The following is a 19,846-nucleotide window of genomic DNA, read 5'->3' as shown; positions in this document are numbered from 1 at the left end:
GTAAACTTTTACAGTGATCTAACCCGAGTCTCTTTATAATGGGGTCTCATACACAAGACAGAATGGCACATTGCATGCTCCCAGTTGTGATCATTTTCTTCTGTGAAGATTATGAATGTATACTGTGTGCTGTCAGTGTGGTTTACTGTAAGCATCTCCCTGCAGTTATTTAAATGTTTAAAATTAAGATTGCTGGAGCAGAGCAAGGAACAATAGGCACCATTAGCTCTTATCTACAGAAGTAGTAACCAAAACAAATCTCAAATGTAACCCACTATGTCATTCAAATGAAACATTGTAATGAATTATAATATACTGTAGAGTATTTTCCATACCCATGCAATCTGTTTGTATTGATGGGTAAACTTACATTTTTTTAAAAAAGATCTGTTGTTATACTGGCTTGTAGTACAGAGCTCTAACAAGGAAATGATGTCTTTTCAGAACCCAATCTTGTAAAATTTAGGAAAAACACAATAGAGTAAAAAAAAAGAAAAGCTTGTCCTAAAAAAGGGGCCCTATAGCTTAAAATTCACTTACCTTCAACTTTTTCACATTGATGCAGGGATCATTGGAGAAACTCTCTGTATCTGCAATTTGAATATCAGCCTTTTCCAGCTCATTGGTCAGATCATTTCTCACCTGTCAGTGAAAGAGAGAGGAACAGAACAAGAAAATTCATATGTGACTACAAGTAAAGTTGTAACTTGGCCTGACTACCTGTAAAAAAAAAAGATTAATATCCTATTTTTCTCCAAAGGCTCAACCTGCCTGATTCTAAAATCACCTAAATGTTTTGCATATGTGGCCTGGCTCCACAATTATCATTGTATCCATCATAGAAGCTAATGAGTGTGAGCCCAGCAGAGACCTTGACGTGATAAAAATGAAATATGCTTTCAATTACTTTCAATTATCCAGTGGTCATGTTACAAATGATCTTGATCATGATCTGTTTATGCAGTTCTAATTTATTTTAGCTTTCATTATGTAAATACCTTCTTAACTGTCATTCGTACAGTAAGACAAAAATCTTAATTTCAAACCAAGACAGCAATAATTTTCAAATACAATATAATGGCTTCCAAAAAATCATTTAGCTGGTACAATTGCATGAAACTGGAAATATACTGTATTTGTGCCAAACTCCAACAATCAGAAAATGCATTGAGGCATTGAGTAAATGTTGAAAGATCAACAGAGAAAGACTTTACTTAGCAGTGTAAAATCTGAATCTGGTTTAAGAGGGACAGTCTTTGCTGCAAACATTGTTTAAAAAAAATGTTGGAATGAGTTAAATAATCAGGTTTATATTAAAACCAGGTTTATATTAGAAACACGAATTTTGAAAAAAGGAAAAATAAAAATACTATTATTCCAAATCCTTTTATATAGATCAATCTGAGCACTACCATGATAACAGTGTATGATGAAAATTGCATTAAGGCAGATTTCATGTACTGTACATATATACAGTATACTGTATGTACTGAAACTCTGCAAATAAAGTAAAACTGATCACTTCAGAGAACTTTGCTATCACATTTCAAGAAAACATCATGTCTGGTCATCAGAGACTTACTGTATACAAAAACATGAGCAATGGTGCTGTGAGGCACAGAATAGATTGGGCTCAAAAAAGGAGACAGACATCTTGGGAGTTTGTCATACTGTCTTCTGTGCTTAAGCAAAGAAAAAAAAATATTTGGGGATTTTAAAACAAATATCATTAACTTGTATGACCTTTAGGTATTTTCTAAGGAGACAAAAGGATTTTACTGCCAAATGTTATTATTTTGCTGTGAAGCACTGAAGCATTACAGTGTAGCATAGTACAAGTATCATTTCAAAAACACAGGGGGTATAGATCAATAAAAGCACTTCCGTGAGGTGACACTTCCATGTCGTGATGTTTTTTAGCCTACTCACCAAATATCAGCATGCCTTTTACTTTCAGGTAGATGTTCTCTAATGGCTTGGAAAAAAAACAGCATTTACTGTATACAGTATTTAAATGAAAGGGGTGGAGCTAAATCTGCCTAGTTTTAAGACTTATGGATTGCTCACTGATGCTGCTTCTGCATGTGCTCAAATTGTGCAGCGCACCAAAAGAGAGAGAGGAACAGTCAGAGAACTGAAAAAAATGGACATACCTTCTAGAAATATATATATAAAACAGATTTAGCATGGTACTTTGAAAAATGCCCTTATTACTGCCTCTTAAAGTGAGATTTAAATCCTTCATAAAAGGTAGAGTGCTTAGAAAATATAGGGGTTTCATAAAGAATTCACAGTCCTTTAACAAGTAAAATATTAGAACTGTTTAGCATATACAAAATAAAATATAGAATTGTTCTGACAGTGTCATTCTGATCTTCATTTCAGACTACACATGGTCTATGTACAGTGTGCTGTATATTGTCTGGATTTTCTCAGACAAGCTAGTTTTATACAAATCTTTCCTACTATCTGTGAAAAGGAAGCCCAAGCTGTATCTACTGTAGTTAATCTCTACTCCACAAACTCTGACCGGAGACCTCCCAAATACACAATTCAAGTGGTATTTCAGGACTATTTTTTTAATACCTTAACTCACCAAATGCCAAAAATGCTACACCTTTGAACAGTCCCATAAATTATGTGTATCTCAACCTGTTCCACAAACATTTCCAACATCTTTTGCTTTCTTATTGCATTTGTATTTTAGGACTAATGAATAGCTCTATTTTTCTAATTAAACAATCCTATTCTTTGGTTCATACAGTATGTACCACAGCATACAGTCCCACCAGGCTCCATGGTCACATCTACACTGTTTTCTCTATATTGTTCATGCTTCCAGTAATGGACACAGGAAACAATGTACTGTAAACGTTCACTGTCATGCTGATGACATATAATACAGTGTAGTACGTAGCTGTATTTGTATTCATAGCTCCTGAGCCATAAGCAATCTATCCTCCAATTTTCCTGAACCCTGGACTGTCTGATCTAAACTAACAGTGGATTGGTATATTCTTAGCCCCATGTGCCTCAAAACATACTTTATGTACTGTGTACTGCTATGAAATATCAAACTGCTCAGTAGTGAAAATGATTAGTTCCTTTTCCTCTTGATTCATCCCTCAACTGAGGCAATAGCCATCTCTATAAAATAAAAAGCTTGTACTGGGCCTCACATGATATCATGTGAGAGATGTGTCACTCCTCTACATATCATTAATTCTCTAGTAAGGCACTGTGGGACCAGCATTGTTTCAAAAGGTGAGTGGTAGACCCATATTTCCCTACCACACCATACTGGCACTGTTTGAAATACAATTTGCAATGTGTTTCCACCTCTTCAATGTTTTGAGTGGGATGGTTCTGAGTACATAATCGCTCCTGCTCCATTGTTTGCTACCATCAGTGATTGTTTTGTAATTCAGGACTCAGGAAGAGCCCCTCTGCTTGGAAATCCAGTGTACTAGTTTCTTGATCAACAAAGACGACTCTTTCAGTCTGAATTTTTCAGTCTGAAGAGGATTAAGTATGTTCAATACCCTTATTGCACTCACAACAAAGCATGTGTTCTCAAACAATCATGTTTCAACAATTAAAGTTTCTCTCCATCAAGAATGAAGAATATCAAATACCTATTTTCTAAAACCACTTGCAATTGCTCTTATCTGATGACACACACTTTAACTGACAATAAAAAAGTCAGTGATAATTATGTAGGTGACCAGTCCTGAAAAATAAACTGTTCATAACTGGTTATGTAAAATATCCATATTTTAAACTTAATTCTATATAATTAGTCCACTGTTAAATCTTAATTACATAAAATTAACTGTTGTTAGTTTTATCTGCTGATTGGCACTGAAAATAAACAATGATCACCCACGCTTTGGGGCAAAGTAGCCTCAGTATTGCAAGTGCTTCTCCCACCAATGCTATTACAGTATGTTCTTCTGCTTTTATACTGTGGATAAGTACTCTGCATGGGCTTTACTGCTTACAAATGCCTACAGTATGCATCAGAGTGATGCACAAGTAGGCAGCATAGTTAGTGCAAGCAGAGGACACAATACAGAGTGCAAATCACATTGAAGCAAATTTTCAAAAGATCTTCTGAAACATGAACAATCAGCTTTCACAGATCACATGAAATCATTTGGCATAAAGACAATGAGAGAGTGTTGCTCCTGCAGGATACCATGCCTTACATCACTTGCTATCACAGTATAAAATAGTGACTTACTTAAAATCTTGCTATAGCAATAAGACTTTAAAATATGAGAACAACACCAAGAGCAAAAATGGCATTAAATGGCAGATACCTTTTTTTCTTATAAAATGTAAAAAATGTACATGGATACTTTTAAAAGTCTATTAGTGTTGATCTTTACAATATTTAAATTACTACAGTATATGGTTAAACATGCACTGGAACAGAGAAAAAGACACAACCTTTGCCAATTGTTTGCCAATTTATAATTGTTTCAAACAAAGCTGTAGAGAATGGTAAGCTAATGAACAACCCCAATTATCTTTTGGGAACGCTGAAGTTCAGCTTTGGAGTTAATTGGTTTTCAGCCTCATTAGAACCACACCAATTTCGTGTCTGGCCGTCTGTTATGTTTTTCTTGCTGAAAGATTCTTGCATTGGAACAAAGAAACCATCCAAAGCCCTTTGACATACAGACTGTCAATAACCTAACAATAGCCCATACTCACTAGATTAATACATTCAAAAATGTCCATTCATTCACAATATTCGATAATTCTTTATTGTCTGATTTCTCATAAATTATGAAAAGAAAGGAATTCTGAATATTTAAGTGTAGAATTCAACTGTAATAAATATACGCACTCATATAAACGTTACTAATTTAGACTCTGGACCAGTAGTCTCAAATCTTGGATGGAACTCTGCTGTGGTAACCCTGAGCAAGGTACTTCACCGAAATTTACTCCACTAAATGCCCCTTTGTATACAGGATTTGGCCTCTCTCCAGGTTGTCATTGCAATTGAGGATTCAGTCTACATGAACTTATGCAGGCAAATAAAGCAGTAAAGAAATAAACAGAGACCTGCAAAGCTCAAGAAACATAATTTATTTTTTATGTTGCTTTATTAGCCCTATACAATTTCTTGCATTAGGAATTCACCTTTTCACATACCCCAGCTTGCTCTCCATGAGACATAGACAGGGAGAGAAGCTTGGGGTCAGAGCGTAGGGTCAGCCATTGTACAGCACCCCTGGCGCAGTTGGGGTTAAGGGCCTTGCTCAGGGGCCCAATAGAGTAGGATTTCTCTGCTCGCTGCAGGATTTGAACCAGCAACCTTCCAGTCCGAGGCACTGATCCTTAGCCACAGAGCCACCACTCCGCCCAGCTAGTACATCTGTGGTCCCTACTGGCTCTTGTTACTGAAGTTTACTCTGGCGCTTCTTGAAACCCCCACTACAAAAACTGAGCAGCATCAGTACCATCCAATTTGCCACAGACTAAAAAGTGTATTCTGGAATAGTGTCACTGTTTTACTCAATACACTGTTTGAACCCGAAGCATTGTTTTTTAGTTCGGGTTTTGGATAGGATCTTAAAATTCAATAAATTTTCCCATACTTTTCCCAAACCACAATGTTTTTTTTATGTGTTGAAATTAAAATGATTTCTACTGTAGTTGTATGTAATTGAGAATGGCCGCCTGCATTCTCTTTAAGAAAGTGCTGTGTGAAATCTGGATGCAATAACCATTTTAGTGTTACTCTATATAAACATCGCTTAGTTTATTGCAGCGTCAAACAGATAGTAGACTAACAGTTCTATTTATAGGCATGTTCTGAGTCGAGTAACGTGGCTGTGGAGACAATCACATGAATGTTTTTCAGCAACATGAAGAAAAAGCACAACACAGCACCTCAGAAATGGCTCTGCATTTGTTTAAAATAAGAGTCCATCAAATTAAATCTCATTAAACACAACTGAGTATACTTCAATATGGCACCATTCTGTAGCAGCTGTATATACACTTACTGCCATAAATTCATTATCAACGCAGTGATACAGTATGTAAAATGTCTGCAATGTTGGTGAACTATTTACTGTACCTTCAATGTACCTTCAATGACCTGAAACCATATAGTATTAAAACTGTTTATTTCAGTCACGTCTTAATAATGACACATTATTAATTTTAAAAGAAATTAATTTATTTTAAATTTTATGACCATTTAGCTCATAACATTATTTTCCCAATTTCATTCTATATGCGTTATTCTAAAAGATACTGTATATCTCACGGTCTGTTTTCCCCTGAGTTCCCTTTTCAAATTTTTTCCCTGTGTATTTTCCTTGGGGATTTTCTTTGGATTAAATTTATTAAAGGTGTGGCTGTGAGTCATAAAAAATAAATTGAGAGAATGTATGCAGTATTTCAGTTATTACAATTACAAAAAGCGGAAAATGTAATGTCTACACGCTGTAAGTAGCACTTATTGCTCTGATGCTGTACTAGTATTTATGCGCTAATGGGCCTTAATGTACACTTTCTAAACAGTATTGACTCTTTGTACAAATTTAATACAGAAACTGCATTTTTGTACAGATATCCTGTGTCTGCCATCTCCACAGTATCACCACAGTATTGCCAGCAGGTTTTTTTTCCCACATACAGTATCTACTCAAGGACACACATACTGTAGCAGATCTGCAGCATGTGGGAAAGTGGAAGATTACTCTGCACAATGTAATGATAAGACAGTAGCAACTCATTGGGGGACTTTTTATTTGCAAAGTTGTCAGTGTCTCCAGAGAGACAAAATCACATTGCTAATTTAAAACAACAGTGTTTAGGACAGAAGAGATAGGATTGGATGATGCCGCTGTTTTTTTTTATTGTACCGTGAAACTGTAGGGTCAGAACACCATTACTTCTCCTATTTGGAGTTCCAAAAATTTGAACAAAGTTCATCCAGCTTAATAAAATGACTTTTGAACCATGCCCTAAATTATCTTAGAACGTTTAAATCCACATGGAAAACAATCATTTTCAATGTCTAAAACATCTGGCTGCTTCTCCTTCTAATATACAGTAAGTAAAACAGTATCAGTAGGTCATCATAAAAACAGAAACTGTAATGAAACAATGACAATATTGAAACAAGTGCTCACTTTAAGTAAGAAGAACATGCCATTGCAAAGCAGACTGTTTCAAACCCACATAAATATACATTATTTCATATGGCTTCAGCTCTAAACAACAAAAAATACACAGGATTGATCATTTCCAATAAAGGCTTAAAGTTATATGAGTGTTTTTTAAGCTCAGTTAAAAGGCGGGGATTTGATTTTTAATGCGAGGACCATTTACAAGAAGTTCAAAAGTGGGAATGAAGAATTTACATAAGGCATTTCATCTGAGTGGAAAAATAGAACATTATTTTAAAGTGTTTTTTTTTTTAATTGATGATGTGATAATGTAATTGTATTTAAAGTTGTTTTTCTTGTTCAATATGACTTTATCCCTCCTACAATAGGTGAAATACACAGCTGATGTTGACATTTTTGCGACATGTTGGAACTTGAATGCTGAGTAATATCCGATAAATGTGTATTGTGACTCAATTACTCTGCCAAATCTGTTTTCAAGCATCACTGCACTACATTTGACCTTCACCTAAAGAGTGCCATTTGTGTGGTCACCAATATACTGTATACTGTTAAAATCTTACAAGCACATAATTTACTGTTTATCCAGACTAGTGTGAGGATGTCTAGTGTGAGGAACTGTGCCAGCATGCACTGGCTACAGAGGAATGATTTCCACGCTGTAAGGGAAAAGAAGAAATACTGCTGGAAGTAAGGTAAGAACATAAAGCCCGGGAGAAGGAAGGCAAGTGAGAACGAGTACACAGGTGAGAAATAGTGTTCAAAGGAAAGTAGATCTGGGGGAGAGGTGTGAGAAGCTGAAATCTGTTAACGGATGGAAAGGATGTAAAAACAAATTAACCTATCACTGAAAGAAGGGGGGCAAAGTGCTATTTATGTCTAAGGATAATAATTGCTAACACTTTTCTGGACACTCCACTCAAAGCGCTTTATAGTGCGCCAGAACGCTCACCACACATCAGCTATCAGTGGGGAGGGGAGCAGAGTAATGAAGGCAATTCAGAGATGGGGATTATAAGGAGGCCATGATTGGGAAGGGCCGATGGGAAATTTGGCCAGGACTCCAGGGTTACACCCCTACTCTTTTCGAGAAATGCCCAGGGATTTTTAATGACCACAGAGAGTCAGGACCTCGGTTTTACGTCTCATCCGAAGGACGGCACCTGTTTACAGTATAGTGTCCTCATCACTATACTGGGGCATTAGGACCCACATGGACCACAGGGTGAGCGTCCCCTGCTGGCCCCACTAACACCTCTTCCAGCAGCAACCTTAGTTTTTCCCAGGAGGTCTTCCATCTAGGTACTGACCAGGCTCACACCTGCTTAGCTTCAGTGGGTTGCTAGTTGTGAGTTGCAGGGTGATATGGCTGCTTAGGATCTAGATAAAGATTATCTAAGGATAATCTTCGCCATAAAAAGATGCAGCCTGAAAGGTTTGCGAAATCTTGGCTCAGAGAGTTGAAACTGTTGGAGACTATCGTTTTAGGGAGATCTGTGATCTTCACTGCTCTGACATGTTCATTCAAACAATCACTCATTCGTTTTTTAGCCATTCATCCATTTTCTAATGTCTTCATCCAAATCCAGTATAAGTTGCAATGCCGTCAGTGGCCACAAGATGGGACACACCCTGGAAAGGATACCAGTCCATTGCAGACTAGTCTTTTATATCCGACAAAAATCCCAATTTATGTCTACTATGGAAAAATGGTACATCTTCCCATATATTTGAGGTGATCTGGTAACAAAGGATTCATGTCCTTTATTATTAGAACTTTTGATTCAATAATTATAATAGGCAAATCTGGTGATCAATCAAAATTGATAAATGGATTAACACTAGAAAGAGAATAAAATAAAATTCAGTAACATTTTACAAGTGTCTGTGTTTTTCATGTAATGCCATGCTAATGCAAAATGAATATATGGGGCTATTAATATAACTTACTCTGTTCCTCACAAGTTAATCCCAAACAACCACTTATTCTAAAGTGTTACTATTTATAAAGAATGTTACACTGCCATATTTTATAATGTTAAGGAAATAATAAGGAAGGAAATTTCTTCTTTCTTTGTGTCTTGCCTCTAATAAAACTGAAGAGAGTAAAACACTGCAGTTCTTTGAAATGAACTATAAAATGACAAGAACCAAAAGACAGACTGAATGCATAGTACAATGGTATCAATATAGGCCTGGAAGTGTAATTTCCTGTTACACAGAGATGCAGGCTCAGGGTCAGCCCTTGTCATTGTCTACAGATGTCTAGGGAATATTGCGTATTTCCGGGTCTCCTTTAGAACATTTTAAGATTATGTATCTCAACATTTTATATTGCATTTCATGTTTAAGTTAATATCACATCTACTGAATATGTCAGTCTGAACTATTGTTTCTTGTGCAACCATAAAAATACAAGCACTGAGGCTGATTGACCAGTTTTAGTGTTATTTCTGCAGGGTGTTCCTAAACGTCTTCTGCATGCGAAAAGTTTATTTAGCACTCTGTGACAAGGATTATACATTGAGAATGCATATCATCATAAAATTAACCACAGTAAAAACACCTACAATATTTTTGTTTTCCTGTTTGAAGGACTGTTTTCAACGAAAACACAGCTCATGGGTTAATCATGAAGAACAGTGGCAGTCACACATTTACTGTGACAATATAGTGTGTAATACAGTATATGTACAGTATATGTATATACCGTAGCTGGGGAAATTAAAAATGTATATCCCTAGGATAGAATATACTGTACCAGAGATGTCTGTAAATGATAATAGGTAGAGGGTGTTATAACCAGATGGATGTATCTAAGATGTAGAGCTTTAGGTGGTTGTGACTAAAACAGTCAAAAGATATCAGTGTACATTGTCATCTCCTGAGGGGGCGTTCTTGTTTTTTTTCATTCCAGCCTGCTGCATTAATGCATTTCCATTTCTGGTATTTAACATGTCATGTCAAATAATTAATGATCTGATAGTATTCAGATCCTGACAAAGTAAGCTTTTGAACTCTCGTTAGCCCTTAATTACAAGGAGCTCAAATTTTAGCTGAAATACCCCACATGAGCCTTATCTTTTGTCAAATTACTATCAAGTACTACCCTCCTTTATGGATTACTCAGTGACAAATTTTAGTATTATGAAAACATACAGGGAAGCAATCCAGCTACGTTCATAACTTTTCTCTGTCAGCTGTTCTCTTGAAACTATACAGTATATGTGCTATAATATCAGCAAATAAATTTGATTTTTAAGGAAGGAATAAACGGAGGGCAAGGAGCATAAAGATTCAGTACTAAAGAACATGTACTATATTTACTGATGTGGTGTGTTATTGCCTTGAAAGTTTCCCCAATTTCAGGACTTTCAATGTGATTTGGTGATTTTCCAGGTCGTGGAATGCAATGGTAGTCTCAGTCATTCTCCTCAAAGCTACACTATTAATGCCTAACTAATAAGCTGGTCTTCATTTGCCTGAGGGATCCTAATAGTTTGGCTATGGAGTGTATAATGTAGCTTACATACAGTATATAAGCTAAGACCTAAATGTTGTAAAATCATTTTAATTACATTGAAATTAAGGGTGAATGAGGTTAACATAAGTCCTATCTAAAAGGAGCATTATCCTTTATAAAGGGATATGTTTTCCCCTTTAAAAATAAAATATCTTTGCCTTAAACCATATCTTTGAAGGACCTTTAACACTGGATAAAGATACTTTCAAATAAACCTCCCATGTCCAAACTGCTGATTATTTTAAGCGTATACTCCACAGCCCCCAACACAGTACAGTGGAGGACTTCATGGGTGGCACCTTAGGCCCTGCCCAGAACAACTATACTAGAAATTTCTCTCGCATCGCCACCGTTTCTCTTTAATAATAATCACAAACCAGAGAACAGAAGGAGAAATTGGGGAAATGCAGCACCCAACAACTTAAGACTGCCAACCTAGTGAAGCTAAACAAGTGTGAACCCAGCCAGTAACTGGATGGAGACCTCCTGGGAAAACTCAGTTGCTGCTGGAAGAGGTGTTAGTGGGAGGGGGGCCAGTAGAGGGCACTCACCCCGCGGTCTGTGTGGGTCTTAATGCCCCACTATAGCGATAGGGACAATATACTGTCAAAAAGGCGCCGTCCTTTGGATGAGACATAAAACCGAGGTCCTAACTCTCTGTAGTCATTTAAAGTCCCAGGGCATTTCTCGAAAAGAGTAGGGGTGTTACCTCCAGTGTCTTGGCCAAATTTCCCATTGGCTTGTACCGATCACGGCCTCCTGATCATCACTCTTTTCTTCTTCCCACTAAGAAGTGATGTGTGGTGAGCATTCTGGCGCACTCTGGCTGCCGTCGCCTCATCCAAGTGGGGCTATACATTGGTGGTGGTGGAGGGGAGTCCCCATTACCTGTAAAGCGCTTTGAGTGGAGTGTCCAGAAAAAAACACTAGATAAGTGTGAGGATTTTTTTATGATGTTGATGATGATTATTATTTTTAAAACTGAGCACGAGAGTAATTATTTTACAGAAAAAGTTGAAGAAAGAAGGAAGGAGCTTAACAGGTTTTGTACTGAAGCTGATGTCCTGCCTTCTTTCAAGGAATCTCATTCAGACCCTTATTATCTTATCTATTCACTCATCCCTTTCCTAACCACTGTATCCAATTCAAGGTTGCAGAGGAGCCCGAGCCTATAACAGGTTGGAGGGATGCAAACACAGACATGGACACACTTACACTATGACCAGTTTTCCCAGAAGCCAATTAATAATAATAATAATAATAGCTTACACTTATATAGCGCTTTTCTGGACACTCCACTCAAAGCGCTTTACAGGTAATGGGGACTCCCCTCCACCACCACCAATGTGCAGCCCCACCTGGATGATGCAACGGCAGCCATAGTGCGCCAGAACGCTCACCACACATCAGCTATCAGTGGGGAGGAGAGCAATTATGAAGCCAATTCATAGATGGGGACTATTAGGAGGCCTTGATTGGGAAGGGCCAATGGGAAATTTGGCCAGGACACCAGGGTTACACCCCTACTCTTTTCGAGAAACACCCTGGGATTTTTAATGACCACAGAGAGTCAGGACGTTGCTTTTATGTCTCATCCGAAGGACGGCGCCTGTTTTTACAGTATAGTGGCCCCTATAGTGGTTACTATACTGGGGCATTAGGATCCACACAGACCACAGGGTGAGCACCCCCTGCTGGCCCCACTAACACCTCTTCCAGCAGCAACCTGTTTTTCCCAGGAGGTCTCTCATCCAGATACTGACCAGGCTCACACCTGCTTAGCTTCAGTGGGTTGCCAGTTGTGAGTTGCAGGGTGATATGGCTGCTACCAGTCAATTAACCTACCAGTATGTCTTTGGACTGTGGGAGGAGATGGGAACACCAGAGAAAAAACACATGACTACTGGAAGAACTCCATGCAGATAGCATCCTAGGTCTGGAATTGAACCCAGGGTTTCAGGAGCAATACTCACCACTGTGCCATTTATATTTATAATCAGCATTGCTGACACAATGCTTTGACTTTGTCCCTTATAATTTATCCATGTTCATTTTTTAAAACATTTTTGACCCAACTGCAATGTTTTTGGTTGTGCGACTTTCAACAAAACCAATGTGGGTATGGGCACGTTCATATTTTTAAAATGTTGCTCCCCCTGAAAAACAGCTTTAGCAGAGGCTAAAGAAAGTGCTCCGCTTACACATAAATGACTTAAACTTTGCTTAGCAAATTGTTTTATGCTAATTTGCATTCAATGATAATGCTCAGCAACTCTCATGGTGGTAATTAATCCTTTTCTCCCCCCCTCTCTCTGCAATACTCTCACTGGCACAACATGATTGTTCTGCTCATGGTGCCATAAATAAACACAAAAGGATAAGACTAAGAGGTTTGCCTTGGACATCCCTCAAGCTTGTTAGAATACACCATGTGGAAATGTTTTAATAAAACAAAACATAAAAATCCTGATCCCATGACACCTTGAACAGTATACTTTAATTACTGTGAAAAATGGACACTTGCCAAAGTGGACATCAACACAAATTCTGCCTATCCACCATCGAGAAGCCTTGAGCCATGGGCAGAATGATCCCTCCAGTATAACCATGAAATGCTGTGATGTCACAGACCATTTAACAGATGACTGTACTACTGTACTTCAGGATCGACATTGAGTCAAAGACTAAAGGTCAAAGCTCTGAAACCGGGAAGAAGTGTCTTTGGGTAATAGGAAAGGGAAAACATATTTGTTTGTAAAGAAGGATTTCTGGATAAGGCGGTCCACTTGTGTTGCTGAAACAAATTCCTAAGGAACTTTCAAGAAACAGCTAGGTGAGAGTTTCAGATCAACATGCCACTACCAAGCACATGAGCAAGAAAACCCTCTTTTCCCTTTTGACCTTCTATTTATTTTTATGTTTTAATGCTTTAGCTGCTGTTGTCTCCTGAGAAATTAAGCATTTTCTGCTAGGAGGAGAAGTGATGTTACAATTTATTTTCCCTTTTATTTGAAGGAGATTCTACAATAAGGAAAAGAGTGAGTTCCACTGTACTTTCTTTCCTCTATTTATTCTGTACTTGTTCTGTGTAAAGTACATGCATTTTAATGCTGAATTATTTCTGTTATAAAAGTGCTAAAATATGCTAAAAAAAACTTTTTTTCTTGCTCCCAAAAGGAATGGACCAACAGCCAGCCCCATGGGCTTTTCCAGAATGTGTTGGCACATGTTTCCATTGTCAAATGGAAAGCTCCAGCTAAGCAGTTGAAACAGACTTCTGGAAAGAGAGATGTTCACTGAGATGAAACAAAATCTTTGTCTCTGCCTAAGCTACATTCTGATTAGGCAGCCGAGCAAATAATTATTAAAACATCTTTAAATGATCATGGACTCATCCTTGTACACTTCACATGATTTCAAAATTATGGAACATTTCAAACCAGGCTGTGAATCAGCACACAGAACAGGATTTGTTTTGAATTCTCTACAGACAAGGATTTATTTAAAACACATACAGTGTGTTCATCTTATTATATTCTAGCTGAAGGACTGAGATTGGTGTTAAGTGAAAAGAAAACAATAAAAATACAGAGGAAGCAAATTCTCGCAGATCACGCAGTGCTTTGTGTTCTTTCCTTTGTATGAATTCGTAAATGGTAGGGCACACGTTTTTTAAAATTACAAAATCATGTTTAAATTGTTAAAGTGAAATGGCACATATCAGCATATCAACTTTAAATTGTTAATTAAATACAGCTTTCGGACTATTCTGTGCTATGACACAGACAACGTGTCCATAAATAGATAAAAAGCACCTCCTAACCTTCAAAACTTCAAAACTTCCATTACTAAATATCAAACCTATCTAGAATACTCCAGCAGCTGTACCAACAAATGGAAGTTGCTCTTACCTCAGAGAACCTCTGTACATCCTGGGTCAGGGTACCCACTCTGCTCCAATTAAAATGGTTGAGGAATTTAATCACAGCTGGATTCACTGCATTGTCTGATGGGACTGTCCGAAAGAAGTTGGGATACTTTTTCTTGTCAGCAAGAACTGGTGTTGTTGCCGCAAAGGAAAGCTGAAAGATTAAAAAAAAGTCATTGTTTATTGAGAATTCATTAAACATCTAATGACAGTTTCTGCATTTGTTAGTGCCGTATATTAAATTCCCTTTCAAACAGAATTTTTGACAATATTATATGATTTACATGTAAGAAGCACAATTTCTTTCCCCCACAACTTGAAATTCAGAAGTGTTGTTACTCTAGGTTCATAAAAACCAAGGATTTGATCATTATGTTATGATACATTGCTAGCATTATCCTCCACGAAAGCCACGTTTAAACTAATCATTACTTTCAATTTAGAAAGACGCAGTTGTTAAAAGTTTAGTTTTCTATGCACTGCATTTGAAATTTTATATGTTACAAATGAGGCTGAGTGCCAGTTATGGGCTTCCAATTAATTAAGACAGAAATCCTTGCAACAGGCATACTGCAAAAGTACAGGAAGATTGTTCTAAAATACTAACCATTGCTTACACTGGACTATATACACAGAGTTTATAAAGATTCAGATATTTGAAGTTATAATGGGCTAGATTAGTTTATGCTGCTCACATAGAGAGGCAGTAATACATCATGTCCTGGATAATATGATTTAACAGAATCAAATTAAATATATTTAGAATCTTATTTTAAGCATCAAGGTTGTGGGAAGAGTTTAGGATTTCCATAATTTCTTTAACATTCAATTGTTCATCCTGAAATGACTGTTATGTGTTAAATTGCACATTTTACACTTTTACAAAGAATGACAAACATTTTATAATGTATGTGGAATAGCACTACAATTAGTTCTTAAATCTGTAACATACTGTATGTGGACATTGGTGGAATTGTAAAGTGTGTCCATGTGATTCGTATTCTTCATTTATACAAAAAAGCACCTGTGTACCTAAAATATTAAATTCCTGAATTACTGTATGTAGTAATTTACAAAGAAAACTGAATCAAAGTAACCATTAAAAATTCAGATTTGGGAGGTACAAAAGAATGGGTAGAAAAAAAAATATTCCATCATCAGTTTGTTTCATATCTATTTAGGATTACCAGGAACAACTAGAGCTATTGCATTCATCATTCTTTAAACTTTGAATTTCCACATTTCTTTGAGTTCAAGAGATCAAAATAGGTATCTACTGTAAAGGTTCTGTATTCACCTACTGTAAATTAAGGTCTTGTCTGGTCTTTTTTAACTGAGAGAGCATTGCACTAAAGCTTCTGCGTTTTGTATAGATATATAAATATTGAATATATGTATAGTAAGTTAATGCAAGTGTGCCACACATATAAAAAAGACATGTTTCTTTGGCAGGTTTAGAATGTTGAATGGTAGGTATCAGGTGAGGTTAAAAAATTCTTTTTATTAGTGAAATTACTGATTTCTCTAGTAATACTAGTTCACCTTTTTATGAGGGGCAGAAGCTGTAAAATCAACCTGGGATTCTGTTTTCCCCAAAACATGACACATAAGCTGTTCAGTTAAATATAAAAACTGGGTTTGTCAATTCAGTACTGTACATTTTATTTGATTCACAAAATAAATAACAGCAGTACTGCATATTTTTCATTATGCAACAATACATTTTTCATTATGTCTGATAAAGATTGTTCTTTTTTTCACAGGGTATAGTAGGATTATTATTAAATATTAAGTAGTAGTGTGTACATGTGCACTACTGTATACAATGTTCCATTACAGAGTGGTTTCCATTGGTCCTATCAGAAGGTGAGTAAAACTTCCAATTAAGAATCACTGTTGCAGTTCATTGCTTCTTTTGGAAAACCATACCACTGTGTAAAAGGGAAAGATCTAAATCAAATAACTAAGAAACACTGAAACAGTGTGTAAATACACTGACATTTTTTCAGGATACCACTGCTTTGTGTTTCGAACATAAATCTTATGTTATAAAGGAAAATTAGATTTAAATGAAATATTGTAAAAAGAGCAATTAAAGGTTCTGACACACCCTATCAACAGTGGATTCAATATCAGCACATCTTAATTTTACCCTAGAAACATTTCACTTCTTTTTCTTTGGGCGGAAGGAGGAGAGCTTCCCATGCTTTAAACCAAATGTCTTCTTGTACAGTACGTAGTGATATTTTATAGAATTGTTTGCAGGACTGTTTGGCGTAATTCATTTTGTATTTGAAAGAGACAGTAGCAACAGTGAGAACAAGATGTGGTGCAGCAGAATTGTAACACTGCAGAATGCTGGCACAGTAGAAGGACAAGCTGGGGGATGTAGATTTATTCCTTTTTAAATCCTGTTAGTTGTACTTAGTTGCTGTTCAGAGCAGAAACCATATGGTTTGAATCCAGCTTCCTTAAGCTTTGATCTCCTCCCATGACCAGTTGGAATTATTATTATTATATTATTAAATTATTTCTAGACAAAATATACTAATTTACTGGTATAATTCATGGTCTATGTCATTTAATTCTGCAGGATAAAGATCAAGGCAATTAAGATAATTCATAACCTACCTTATAACTGTTTCGTTAATAAATCCTGCCATCAGGGGCTTTTATACTGCAACTGATCTTGAAGTATACTGTAATACCTTCATTTTCCATACCCTGAATTTTCAACAAAAATGTCTGCCTACTTAACTGCATTCTGATTTTTGGTTACATACTGCAGTATTTTTAAGATACCGATTGTAACTGGATGATAAACAAGACTGACAGTCATTTTTAAGGATGAAGGAATGGCGGGCAAATAACATACAGGGATTATGTTTATAAGACCAGGGTGGTTAAGGAATATATGAATATGTAGTCATCTTACGTATTGAATGATCCAACTGGTTCTGAGGCTGCCTCAGTAATCCTACACAATCAAAACCAGCAGCTTTTTCCTATTCTAAAAAAAGTGCTTAAACTGAAACACACAATGTGCAATACAGACAAGTTATTGCTTGTGCTTTTAAAAATCATTCTGTCAAAACACAATTGTTTTGCAAGAAAATGGTGGTTGCAGCGCAGTCAGAAGTGCATCCGCACAATTCTTGAGTTCTGGGTTTGATTCCAGGCTGGGACACAGGATGTGTGGTGTTTGCACATTTTCTCTTTGCGCGAATTTCTCTGGGTATTCTGGTTTCATTCCCATATTCCGAAGACCCACCGGCTAAGTTAATTGGCGTCTTTAAATTATTCTTGTGTGTGTGCCCCCTGTGATGTAGTTGTGTGCTCTCCAAGTGTATCCTGCCGTGTGTACTGGGATAGACTCTGGCTTCCCATGACCCTCATTATGATAAAGCAGCTCTTGGTAATGAATTTTTTTCAGTTATAAAATGGTGCCAAGAATCTTTCATGGTTGTGAAAAACATGGTTCATATTGCCAAGCTAGCCATTATCTACTGTCTCATCTACTCTTTACCTTAGTTGTAGGTATGCTTATATATAATATACTGCATATACTGAAACATCTGGATTTTAAAAACATTTTCAACAGCTTAGTTTGTTATTTCTTTATGGTCACATATTTTAGTTTGGTTGTCTTTACCAAAACCCCTGTGGAATGTAATGTTACAGAACCTGTTGCTATTACTCATCAAAGGAACATTAACATGGTGTTTCTCTGATTAGCTAAGGGAATTGAACACTAAAAGGATTAGTATCATCCATTTTTTATCATCCACTTCTCTAACTAATGGCATACATGCCATTATCTTACTACAGTAGAATCCCAAGTTCCTTTTGAGATCAAGTGCAACAACTTTGTACCAGGTGTTTTAATCTGCTTATACTAAACGAGAACAGAAATTGGATTCTGTATATTCTTTGTGGGAGTTGGGCTGGAAATTTAGTTTGTGATCAGTATGTGTAAATCCTTGTGTTTCAATAGTGCATTACATACAGAGGACACATTTCACTCCACCACAGCTTTTGATATACAGTACAGCAAAACAGCAAGAGATTCTGGATACACAGTGAGGATAACTTCTAGTAGATCCTCCAGATACTAGGTGGTGCAGTTGTTAAAGAAATGCACTTGTTAGGTGTATTTTCCTCATTCAAATCTCAGTTCCACCACTGAATGAAAGTTGTTATTCTGAGCACGTTCCTTATCCTCTTTGTGCACAGTCCTTCAGATCAGACAAGGTCTTGTGAGTGACTCTGTGCTACCCATGGATACACGGATCATTACCTAGTTTCTGTAAATGGCTTGCACAAGGACATGATGTGCATGTATAATTTCATACACTGAAAAACAAAGGTAACTCTGATATCCACTTGAAAATGAAAACATAAATGCATACACCTTATACCGTATAGAGCATGTGATTCTCTTGCTAAACGTATGAAAACAAATCACATCTTTTGTATATGTGAGGGTAACATTATTGGTAGCCCAGTTGATGTAGATTTAATCAACGCAATCACCTTGTGCTGAGCCTTACAACCTGCTTTGTTCTGTGACTTGAAAAACAGTCTCAATAAGTGCAGCTGCTCCGAAATCTTTGCTTCATCTTATTGATTTTTCAGCAAAAGTTTCCAAGCAGATGCGCAGCCCTTTCTGTCCAGCTGATGTGTGTGGTATTGTTATTATCGAGGAAATGTTAACAACTGCACTTGTAGCAAGGTCATTGTTCATCACTATCCTTTCAAAAATGCAATTTCACACGTAAAAGAGTGACTACAAGGACTAGGTTTGGAACTGAAACACATATCATCAGACTTCATAGCTTACAGGAACAATTTCTGTTCTAAATATTAATAGCTAATTAATTAAGAGAGAGATAAGCAGACAGTGAAATATTTATTTGTGCTGGCAGATCATCAACCTCTGTGCTACTGAAAAAGGCATTAGCAGTAGGCCACCATGAATACTTTATGAAACTTTATTGGCAGTCAGGTGCTTCCCACATGGAAGACTGTCAGATAGAACAGCGGTGAAACACACCTCATCCGATCAATCTGTTTCTCACAGTATTTCCACCCTGATGTGGGCAAAGAGTTTCTAACAGGAAGCTTTGCCAGTTTTAATTGTGACCTCCAGCTGAGAAGAAACCAGGTGGGCGCCATCCTTCAGTCATTTCCTGGTGTCAGAGTTAATTAAAATGGAAATTATTATTGGTCTGATGGTAT

The 19,846-nt window shown here is 36.8% G+C and overlaps 1 protein-coding gene across 2 annotated transcripts in view; it reads right to left on the bottom strand.

The window, feature by feature from the left end:
* The window catches only part of gabbr2 (gamma-aminobutyric acid (GABA) B receptor, 2), a 341,109-nt gene that overhangs the window by 138,292 nt on the left and 182,971 nt on the right, over nucleotides 1–19,846 (bottom strand). For both annotated transcript variants that reach the window (XM_006635781.3, XM_015357533.2), the window contains exons 3-4: nucleotides 14,592–14,762; nucleotides 541–642 (exon numbers count right to left, since the gene is read on the bottom strand). In XM_006635781.3, coding sequence (XP_006635844.1) covers nucleotides 541–642; nucleotides 14,592–14,762 — 273 coding nt within the window. The remainder of the gene's footprint in view (nucleotides 1–540; nucleotides 643–14,591; nucleotides 14,763–19,846) is intronic.

This window comes from Lepisosteus oculatus, chromosome 10 (assembly GCF_040954835.1).
Source record: "Lepisosteus oculatus isolate fLepOcu1 chromosome 10, fLepOcu1.hap2, whole genome shotgun sequence".
Lineage (NCBI taxonomy): Eukaryota > Metazoa > Chordata > Actinopteri > Semionotiformes > Lepisosteidae > Lepisosteus > Lepisosteus oculatus.
The sequence above is the reverse complement of the archived record's forward strand: the minus strand, read 5'-3'. Positions and strand labels throughout refer to the sequence as shown.